Source organism: Suncus etruscus, chromosome 5, assembly GCF_024139225.1.
Source record: "Suncus etruscus isolate mSunEtr1 chromosome 5, mSunEtr1.pri.cur, whole genome shotgun sequence".
Classification (NCBI taxonomy): Eukaryota; Metazoa; Chordata; class Mammalia; order Eulipotyphla; family Soricidae; genus Suncus; species Suncus etruscus.
The window spans coordinates 79,553,665-79,565,922 of NC_064852.1; the positions used below are offsets into that span (position 1 = coordinate 79,553,665).

General features: G+C 33.4%; 1 protein-coding gene across 1 annotated transcript in view; it reads right to left on the bottom strand.

The window, feature by feature from the left end:
- Positions 1-12,258, bottom strand: part of KCNH7 (potassium voltage-gated channel subfamily H member 7) — a 480,494-nt gene that overhangs the window by 28,381 nt on the left and 439,855 nt on the right. The window contains exon 10 of the mRNA XM_049773364.1: positions 3,569-3,821. Coding sequence (XP_049629321.1) covers positions 3,569-3,821 — 253 coding nt within the window. The remainder of the gene's footprint in view (positions 1-3,568; positions 3,822-12,258) is intronic.

Genomic DNA, 12,258 nt, shown 5'->3' on the forward strand with positions numbered 1-12,258 from the left:
GTTGGAGAGGTGGTGCTAGAGGTAAGGCATCTGCCTTGCAAGTGCTAGCCTAGGACAGATTGCGGTTCGACCCCTGATGTCCTATAATGGTCCTCTCCAACCCAGGGGCAATTCCTGAGCGCATAGCCAGGAGTAACCTCTGAGCATCAAATGGGCATGGCCAAAACAAAACAAAATAAAACAAACAAAAAAAGAAATTCAAAAATAGTAACATGGACTGCATGATTTATGACAATTATATATACTTATGACTTAAAATGCTAGCTGCTCAGTAACGTATTGTATCTTATATAAACTATATAAATATATTGCAAATTTATGTGTATAAATACTGAAGCATAATTTCAAATAAAGAAAAATCCATCTTTAGATTGGGAAGTTAAGTCCATATAAACTGTAATAGTGTCAGAAAGACAGTTTAGTGGATCTGGTGCTTGCCTTACATGCAACCAACCTGGGGTCAGTTCCTAACATTACATATGGTGCCTTAGGCCTGCCAGGAGTGACTCCTGAGCTCAGAGTCAGAAGTAATCCCTAATCACTGGGTCTGTCCCCCAAACATAAAACAACTAACCATACAAAATAACATATATACTTTAACAGTCCAGATGAGGAAAATTATCAGGTTTTTAAATAATAAATAAAAGCCACATTAATGAATTTATTACAAATAATTATAATTAGATACATTTTACAAGAAAATATTTATACTAAAGATAACATAATTTAAAAATTTACTTTTTAAAATATAGAATGGATTATCATTATTTATAAAGATTTTGGGTACTGGTTTCTATGGACATTGGAACTGAAAAGGAAGAACTATCTCTTAAATTTTTAAGTTTTTATATTTCTTTTAATTTTTTTTTGTGGGGGGGGCAAACTCGGCAGTGCTCAGGGGTTACTCCTGGCTCTGTGCTCAGAAATTGCTCCTGGCTGACTCAGGGGACCATTATGGGATGTTGGCAATCGAACCTGGGTCCATCCTGGGTAAGCTGTATGCAAAACAAACATCCTACTGCTGTGCTATCTCTCCAGCCTATATCTTTTTAAATATTCAATTTTTTCTTTGTTTTTGGACCATACCTGATAGTGCTCATGTCTTCCTCTTAATCTTGTACTCAGGTATTATTCCTAGTGGGCATGGGTACCATATTAACTAATGGAATAGAATTTGGGAGAGCTGCATGCAAATTAAGTGTCCTACCCACTGTACTATGACTTTGACCCTTAACAAATTGTTTTAGTCTAAGTTATTATGTGTTTTGTTTTTGAATTAGTTTATAAGCCTAAAAATCAATAGAGTAGGGCACTAAGTATTTATAGCTTAATTGAACTCTATGGTTACTTATTGGTAAAACAAGAAGTTTATAACCATCTGTAGAAGTGTGAACTGGTTAACTTGAAGATCTTTATGTGTTTTTATGAAATTATTATAACATCTTATAAAAACCCCAAAATTCACAAAACACATCGTTTAGTTTCTAATTTAATAAACAAAAAATAAAAAAATAAACATGTCCTGCTCACTTAACAGTTAGCTATACAATAAAGTAGAATATTTCACCCAATTTGGTCTTAATCATTTGCTCTGGTATATTGTCAGGATTATGTTTTTCTAAGCTATTATAATACATTCATAAAACATAAAATAAATAAAATAGTTTTATTCATGTGCTTAGGTTCTCTGTACTATGGTATACTTGGGTTCATGATAGAAAGTATATACATGATAGAAATTATATCTTGTCGTTTTGAATGTCAATATCAAGAATAAAATGGTAAAAGTCATGTAGTTATTTGTTCCTTATTTAAATAGGAACCTAAATTTAATGTGAAGGGAAATAGAATACATTTTCACATATATTTGGGGTTCATGATTCTTTTTTTTTCTTTTCTTTTCTTTTTTTTTTTTTGGTTTTTTGTTTTTGGGCCACACTCAGTGACACTCAGGGGTTACTCCCGGCTTTGTGCTCGTAATCGGTCCTGCCTTAAGGGATCATCTGGGATGCCGGGGATAGATCGGCGTCCGTCCTGGTCAGCCACATGCAAGGCTAATGCCCTGCGGCTGCAGAACCACTCTGGCCCCTTAGGGGTTCATGATTCTTGGTGGTGGGGAATTAAGGCTTAAACCTTCTTGCTAGGTAGCAGTATAGAACTGATCATTCCTTTTTTTCAACTGCTTTTTTCTTCCTCGTTTTCCTGAAGGTGCTTCTAAGTTACGATCTATGATATTACTTATTTGAAGGCCCCAGCATTCTCAGCCTACCAGGCCATCAGTATAAAAGCCAGAGGAAGTGATGATACTATTGTCCTGTGGTGTTGAGGATACCTGGGCCACCAAGTGTAGTGCCCTGGGTATTCAGGGTTGAACAAGTGATGACCCAGAAACAATATGGTGATGGAATTCTCTTCTGGATTGGTGCCAAACATGAACCCTAATTGCTATATGGTCTCCCTTACTGATGGTGCTTTCAGTAGTGTAGGTCAATAGTGATCTACATTCAGTTTTTCACTAAGAGTTCTCAATAAGATACATGAGATATTAATTCTTCATTATAAAATAGAAATTGCGTTAAATTTTACTTTCCACGTATATGTTAATATAAGTTCTCAGATCACATTTAACATAAATTAGATTAATCCATGATAGTTAATATACTAGGTATATTAACTGCACTTTCAAGTTATTGTGTTTTAAATTTAAGATGAGTTTATCAAGACAAGTTGAGAAATGTGTGTGTTTCAAAGAATTACTACAAATTCATAGTGACCAAAATATTTTGAAACAACAGACTTGACTGGTGGACTTTCTTTATAAGCAGGGGTGGGGCAAGTATTGAGCAACATTCAGTGGTGTTCATAACTTACTCCTGTCTCCAGTCTCAGTGATCACTACTCAGGGACCATACCATATGTAATACCAGGAACTGAACTGGGGACAGCTGTACACAAGGCAAGAGACTTACTTGCCTCCTATACTACTCTTTGGCTCCCAAATGAACTAACTTTTCAACTTAAGCCATTTAATATAGTTACTGGTTTTAATCTCATATCTGCTTCCCTGGGTGTTGTTTCTAGCTTTATTTATATTATCCAGTTAAGGGTTCATGGTTTGTTAAGATCCAATGATAATAACACATGACAAATAGGGGAAATTAGTAAAAATATAAACCCAGTTCATGACAAGACATTGGCATATGCTAGCAAGTATACTTACAAAGTATATATTTTATTTTAAGGTGTTAAGGAATCAAGCATGATCCAAGATCTTCTAAGATGAGAAGGAAAATACTATTTTCATATATTTGGACTCAAATTCTTAAGTAGCTGCCAAAAACTGAAGAGTTATGGAAACGTTTACACATCAGAGGAAAAGTGAGACAGTCAAGAAACATATTTCTGCAAGGTTAATTTGTTTTAAACTGAATTTTAAACAAAGCTTTCAAGTTACCCAACCATCTTAAATAGTACTTATAAATAAATAAGCTTTATTTATATATTATTTTATAAGTTATAATTTCATTGGCTTATAACTGAACTTGACACCAAGTTCCAAAACACTCACCCAAAATAGCTACAACAATGTCATCTTTGAGGATTTCAATAGACCCTCTAGATAAGAAATATAGTGCAGTAAGGACATCCCCACAATGAACTAGGGTGTCTCCTGGAGGTGCATGGGTGGTCTTGAACTTCATTGCCAAAGCTCTAAGGCAACCTTTACTAGCCCCCCGAAAGGCTTTGCAGTTCTGCAGCAAAGTCTGGTTGAGATGCAGACAAATGTCAGCTTGTAAACATTCAGGGAAACCCTTTAGGACCTGAAGAAAGAAAAAAAAAAGAATATCATACTACCAGTGCACAGGATGCTTCCACCTGAAATAAAGTATATTTCTTTCATACAGAACTGCAGGTGTAGCAATTGTCACACAGGAGTTCTTATAATGATTCTACTTCGCCTACCTTAATGAATACTTGGTTTGCTAAACATGTCAGATTTTTTACTCAAATACTTGCACTCTGAATTAACTTCAGGCATTCAGACTGAACAAAAATGGTCTCATTAAAATGTAATGCCTACAATGTTTTAGGCTGCTGCTCTTTCCCTTCATTATGCTATGTAGCATCATACTGTGCACAGATATAATGCAATGTAACAATTAATAAGACAAAATTAATGAAAGACAATCAACCTTTAAAGGAATATCAAGTCAATTTGATTTATCTCTGGTATACGTATATTATAATTAGTAAAAATAATTATAGCCATGGTATTTCTAAATGTCATATGCCAGAGATTGTCTTATTTCACAGTACTTGAAATATTTATGTTTCATGCACATTATTAGAACTAAATATTTTGATAAGCATTGAAAATAGAGAAGTGTAATGAGCAGATCAAACATATTTTAAATTATAGTTCAGTTTCAGAAATGGAAGTTTTGCCAGAATTTTTAACACATTCATAATGCTTCAAAACAGCACTGCTGTTTTGACAACTCATTCAGTAACTAATGTAAAACCTTAGAAATGCTTAAACAATAGTTTTTGACAAGTGCTATTTAATTTAAACTGAATAAAATTGCATGTCATTTAAAACATTTCTATTAATTATCCTATAGGTCATAACCACTCGACTCTTACTTTTCTTTAGTAGTGTTACCTGGTTTATGTGACATAGCTTTACAATCTCATTTTGACTTTTTTTTGGTCAGGCAAAAGAAACTCACATAAATATACTTGGGGTTTTAGGGAAGGGGCTTTATACAATTATACAGTGCCTAGGAATGCAGTTTTAGAATTTACTGCCTTTTCAAATCACCTTTGATAATTGCTGTGTAATATAGCTAAAGGTCTACACAAATTATATGTATATGTACTTACAATATATGTGAACCACTGTGGTAATTAAGGTGGTTGGCACTTGGTTGCAAATTAATGGAATTATCACTATTTTGAATATTAAAGCAGCCATAAGATTCTGCTTCCATAAAGCCATTGTGCAATGTAATTGGTCAAAATGAATGAAATAATACCAAGGGATCAATGAGATTACCTGAAACACAAACATCTACTATTTTCCATCTTGTTTCCACCACATAGTTATTCACAGAAATGAAAAAACAGTGTTTTAGAATGAAACCATCTAATATGAATTCTCGTCATAAATATGACACAAGTTGAGATTTGTGCAAGTCACTTCTTCCATCTGTATCTCCTTTTGACATTGGAATTTGCCATGTTAATCTCTAAATCTTCAGATTGTCAAATAAGACCCACTCAACTCACCATGGGCCCTGAGTAACACCATATCCACAGGCCTTACACTCTACAGCTGGGACCATTGACAAAGAACCACTGGAATGGGCTTAGTAGAGATCTCCTAATTCCTGTTTGAGATTCCTTACCCCCCAACCCCACCAAAAAATAGAGGAAATGAGTCTTTATATGAATTCCTGGCCACTCATCTAAAACTTCTTACCTTCACTATGAAATACTGGTTTATCTACATGACTAAATTCCTACCTGATTTTTCACTTGAATAACACAATAATCTGCTCATTTTTATCTATTTCTGTTTTGTCATTTATCTAAAGTTTTTTAATTTTTTTTATTGAGATTTTATACACCAAGCTTTTCAAACATGGATCTGACCCCTCTAGATCATTGATTGTTTCTATCAGTCTAAATTGTTACAGTGTATTATTTGGCAAATGATGCCAGATTGAAATTAAACTCAGTTTGGAGTTGTTTGTTGATACAATAGCATCAATTTATTTGAAGCACTATAGTAGAAAAAAATGTACATTTCATTTCAAATTCCTGAAGCCAATTTTTCTGGCTTCAGCACAACCCATATATCCTATATGAAAACACATAAATTACATTATACCGAATAATAGATTAGATGTACCTTTCTTAAATTTTAGCTCTAGTAAGATGCTAAAAGGTATTTTATATTCACATTTATTGGTGTCCTTATACAATTGAAATAAGAATATTCATTTATAATTAATATTACTGGCATTTTCTTGAAGTTCTGCATTTTTATTCTCTCAGAAAATAATAACAAAACGGAAAATTTGGTGCTTATTTGTAATCACAGTTATGTATGGACACTTTGAGTTAGAAAATGCAGATGAGAAAGGCATAAAGAAGCTTTATTTCTTTAGGTGTCACATAAGTTTCCAGTCCTCAAGTGGTCAAACCACTTAAGTTTTCTTGAAAGTCAGTTCCCTTTATTATAAAATAAGTAATAATGTCATTTCTCATGAATATATTAATAAGTAAATGTAGCAATTTATATAAATAATCACATGCAATGTAGATATTAAATTATTTACTTCTAACTTATTTGTTCCTAAATTTCTACCACTTACCCCCACATATATCTATTGCTCTTAAAGAAGCAGTAAATTCTCTTTAATTAATTATTGAGATATCATTTCTATATTATTTTCCTCTTAGGTCATTGGTGAAAAGGAAATTTCACCACTAACTTTTGTGGTCTATTACCTTGTAGTGTTTAAGGAATTGTGTTTTGTCACTTCAGAAATGTTTACAAACTCCTTTCCTTTCATCTCTTTTTAACACTTACCTATTTCCTAAATCTTATTTCTTTTCTTTTTTTTTTTTCTTTTCAATGTTTTGGTTTATTTGCACTTAGATTTTTACTGTGAGTTGCTTCACATAGTTAAAAAATTAAATCAATTTGTAAATATCTTCTTGCACTTTTATGAATCGTTCACAAAGGCTTTTGTGAATTGGAGATTGATTTTAAACATCTTTTTTTTCTCAAATGTCTTTATAATTTAATCTTCTATTAAAATGGTAAACATTATATCATGACACCATTACAACATAAAGTTGTGTCATTAGTGCTATGGAGAAGTCTTTGTATACGATGAAGATACACACATCCTGGAATAAAGGACATAATTAAGAAATTCTCCCATGATATTAGTTTTTATTGGACTTTCTTATTGTTCTTGTTAGTAATTTGATCATTAAAGTAAATGTTGTATTAGTTATATTTAGTAAGTTAATACCTTAAAAAACACGGGTTTAAACTAAAAGTTTAGGAGTATAAATTATTCCAAATTATTGTTAAAATAAAGGGATTTAAAATGAGAAATAAAAGAAAGCTATAGTGAAACTGTGTAATAAATATGGCAACAGTAAAAAAGGTGATAAGTTTAAGTCGACATTAATTAGGTTACCTCTCAATATTGGTTTCACTTGTGTAGCCTTTCTTACATCTTAGTCACTGTTCTTTATTGTCAGCTTGAATTCTTTTGAGTACAGTCTGACTTGAAACTTCATCATTTAGCACTCAAAGACTGACATTTTACTGCCCTGATCTGACTGCAAAGAGAGGCTATATAAAGGACACAAAGTGGTTCAGTAATTGTTATAATTATTTATAATACCCCCCCTACAACCCTTCCTAATGGATAATGTCAATGATGTGGAATTTGCAGCACCTTCAATTGTTCATCTAGAGCTACATTTATTAAGTTAGTTTGCTCTGAAAGGCTAAAGAACATCACCTAGAATCAGTCTCATGTCTTGTCACTTGGAAAAGCAGTACTAATTCTTTGCAAATATTCCTTATTTGCTAAGTAGCATATTGTACTAATATGCGTGTATAATAATGAACAAAACAGTTAAAACATAATTGGTGGGGCCCGGGGCGCTAGAGGTAAGGTGCCTGCCTTGCCTGCGCTAGCCTTGGACGGACCACGGTTCGATCCCCCGGTGTCCCATATGGTCCCCCAAGCCAGGAGTGACTTCTGAGCGCATAGCCAGGAGTAACCCCTGAGCATTACTGGGTGTGGCCCAAAAACCAAAAAAAAAAAAAAATCATAATTGGCCCTTAAACATATATCTAAATGTTCAGATTAAAAAATTATGAAGTTAACAAGAATTTTCTATACATTTCCCCTGCCAAATTTTGACATTTATGTTTTTCAGAGGAACAATCAAGGTAACAGTTAAGGCGGCTGAAAAACTTTTACTTTTTTTTTAAATATTGTCTGCTATAGAGGAATTTATTTGTTGTTGTTTGCATTTTTTGTTTTTTTTTTAGGATCAAATCCAGTAGTGCTCTGGGCTTACTCTTCGATCTATTCTTAGCAATTGTTCTTGGCTGGCTTGTGAAAGGCCACTGGGGATTACCATGTAGCGGCCACTTGCCTGGGACTGAGAGAACAAGAGAAAGAGAACGAAGTATATATTTTTTATTTTAATTTTATTTTTTTTTTAATTTTTATTCCTCCTGAGGAATAATAAGTCTGAGGCTTGCTGGCCCCTTCCTGCCAGGGAGTTCTGAAAAAAGAGGGAGAAATAGATGAAAATTCATTGGCCAAAGGTAGCTGGAGACCGGGGTTCAAATAGAAAGAGAAAGGACTAGATACAAGGCAGATAGCATCTCTAATGCTTTATCTCTGCACACACGCCCACCCCCATTGGACCAGTAGGTACTGCTTTGGCCACTATCCTGGGCCCCACTGCAACTGTCCAACTTTAAACTTTTATCCTTTTATACCCGGTATAAAAGGGGGCGTGCCCAAGGGTTCAACTGTCATTACAATGGGGTTATCCAATGGGCGTGTTCAAAAACCAACTGCCATACATCAACAAAGAGTAAGCTCTGAACATTGCCTGGTGTGAATCTTACCCTCTATTCCCTCAAAAAAAAAAAAAGATAAAGAAAGAAAAGAAAGAAAGAAAGAAAGAAAGAAAGAAGGAAGGAAGGAAGGAAGGAAGGAAGGAAGGAAGGAAGGAAGGAAGGAAGGAAGGAAGGAAGGAAGGAAGGAAGGAAGGAAGGAAGGAAGGAAGGAAGGAAGAAAAGAAAGAAAGAAAGAAAGAAAGAAAGAAAGAAAGAAAGAAAGAAAGAAAGAAAGAAAGAAAGAAAGAAAGAAAGAAGAAAGAAAGAAAGAAAAAAGAAAGAAAGAAAGAAAGAAAAGAAGAAAGAAGAAAGAAAGAAAGGAAGAAAGAAAGAAAGAAAGGAAAGAAAGAAAGAAAGAAAGAAGAAAGAAAGAAAGAAAGAAAGAAAGAAAGAAAGAAAGAAAGAAAGAAAGAAAGAAAGAAAGAAAGAAAAGCTCATGTCATGTTTACACTTTTAAGTATTTGTTTAAAAATGCATCGACATTAGATAATTGACTAAACTCCTTCCAGGGTGATTAAGCGCTTATGTTTTCTTTCACAGAAAAAGCAAAAAATATATTCTCTTTTATAGCCTCTGCTTAGCTTTGGAAAGAACTAGAAATTTATATTACAATGAGTGGTGTTTTTGGCTTTTGATTGTTTCACTCAGTGTATCAGTAGAGGAAGTTAGTCATAGGCAGGTAGCAAATGGCATATTTATAGACAACTTGGGTGTGATAAGTGATTCCCCCAAATAGCAAGTTAATCATCTGAATGACTTTGTTAATTATGATGACTGACAATAAGAAATTTTCTGGGAAAATTCTTTGGGCCATTACATATACTTAAATCTGAACAAATTAGGTTTAATCAAAACAGAAATTAATGCTCCCTATGAAACACTATTGCAAAATGAACATTATTACTAAGTGAAAAAAGTGAAGGAAAGAAATATTTTCATTACCTCAGTGTAGCATTTTTGCAATGATCATTTTTGATGTGTAAAACCCAATTTATACTTATTATTTTTCTTGTCTCATGAGTTGCTAAACAAGATCCTACTGCGACTGAATTTGCTTTACTCAGAAACAACATGATATTGGCTGTAAATGAACCCTTTCTAATGTGCGTTGGTGATCAGGGTGAGGGGACTGTCATTCATTAAATATGACATGTGGAATATGTAAATAATGAAAGTTTCTGCCTTAAAATTGACATTGTTCATGTTAGGAGGCTCCAGAAGATCTATATTGATATCTGTGGTGCTTGTTCCTATTTTTAAATGTGATCATTATTCTTTAATGTGGTCATTATTCTATTAGAAATAGGATCTTTATTAAGTTAAATGGTAGTCTGATGTGAGGGCAACATATTTTAAGATCATTTTGATATTCTAGACAAGGCATTTTTATTGACGCTGTATATATTTCAGAATGTAAAGGATACTTTGCTAAGATGTAAGAGGTAATAAAAATTATGACTCAGTCAAACCATGCTATTTTGTAAATTTTTCTTCTTATATCTTATGGGTTTTAATGTCAAGACTTATTTTTAGTTTATTTCTGACTTTGACATAACTGAAAGAATTTTACATTCACTGTGATATAGCAAAACAATCCATGAGAAGACCAAATTTGATTGTGAAGGTCTGGTACAGACGGATTTACTTAAATAAGAGTTGGTAATGAATTGACAAATTGTTGAACTTCTATTGTCAATATAGAGATAATATCAATGTTGATAGCAGAGGCTACTTTGAGAGATAGCAGTGTTGCTGAAAAAGAGTCACAGAATGGAAGAAAATTAGATTTACATTTACATGTTCATTAAATATTACTTCAGACAAAAGAAGAATTTATTTTATACAATATTCCATTATTTATAATTTTTTTTCAAACTTCCTTGGCTTTGCACTTTAGGTCTACTATAAATGTATTCCTTATCATTAAAGTTTCACTATAATTCTAGACATTTTCAAAGGACAGAGTTAACTAATTTAAATATATAAAACTCTCTTTTCACAAATCAGCTCCTGCTTTATAGTTCCTTATTTCTGGAGACCATATTTAGACTTTAATTGATTAAAGAGACTGAACCATGTAGCTTAAGTGCCATAGAGTTTTCTCTGTACTCCTTAAATGTTAATTCCATGACTTTGCTTCTTTTCTTTCTAATATTTAAGGGAACGTTATCTACTTAATCTCCTAAAAAAGTCTTCCCTCTTACTAGATTTTTAATCCCAACTATTTTCTGAATCTGTCTCTCAACATTCAAAATGTTCTCAATGACTCCAGTTAAAAATATACTCAACTCTTTTCTCTTTTTTCCCTAAAATAAAATACACAAAGTTGTTTCTGTATTAGTTACCTTAGGTTTGCCTTGTAATTTCGCGAATATGTGACTCTGCTCATGTCTTTGACTTTACCTGAAATGATCCTTTTCAGTTTTCTTCCATTCTAAAACTCACATGGCTTTTAAATAATACTCTCTGAAGAAGCAGATGTTCCATTAAGGAGAGTAAGTGGTCAGCAACAGATAGCAAGAAAGTGGGTCAGCAGATAAGTTAGAATCTATCTTCAAGCAGAAAATCCCCCATAACAATCATTTTACACATTTATTAGTTTTCATTTTTGTTTTTGTTTTTTTTAGAAGTATCAATCAAGTATTTATTTTTCTATCTCTTCTTATATGTATATACATACATATAAGCCTGAAGGAAAAACATGCTCCTGCTGACATTTGGTTACGACTTCATTCTGAAAACAGAGACTGAGCAGAACCTTTGGAACTATAATTTCCTAGACTTCGGCTTAGGGAACGAGCAAAAACATGGAGCACATGATACAGAAAACTGAACACACCAACAATGTTGGAACAGTACCTCTAGAACCTTAAAAACTCTATCCTAGGCCTTGTCCTAGGACCTGTGCAAATACCAAGATTGCTTGCTACAGTGGCCTTATTTTCTCATCCACAACCGAGAGGAAAGGTTCCTGACACCACACACACACACACACAAAAAAAAAAAAAAAAAAAAAAAAAAAAAAAACAAAAAAACCCCTGAGATATGGCAATGAGAAGGTATGGATCCAGTGGTTGTTCCCATAACAATATGCTTCAAGAGTGGAGAAACCCTGGATCTCTGAGGCCACGGGAATTTCCTTCCTTCCCCAATACTTACTGTGCCTATACCCAAAAAAAAAAAAAAGGTGGGGTAACACCAAACCCTGCCACTGCAGCACTTTTTCTGTTTTTGTTTTGTTTTATTTTTGTTTGTTTTTTGATATTATTTTCCTTCTCTTTTTTCTTCCACTTTTTTCTTTCTTTTTCAGTTTTGTGGATATTATTTGGTGATTTTTTTTTCTTTCTTAGTAGTTGATACCAAATTTTTTCTTATCTTTTCCTTAACCTTTTTATCTCCAACAGAATAGCATAACTTGAATCATTCAGCCTCATAAATTGAGGGGGGGGGGAATGATACCAGGATTAGTCATATGAATATGTAGTGTAAATAAAAAATGACCAGACTGGAACACCAAACAGAATATATACCCAACCTGTAACAAGCTGTAAAGTGGAGACCAGTTGCACTAGGATTCTGGGGGTTAA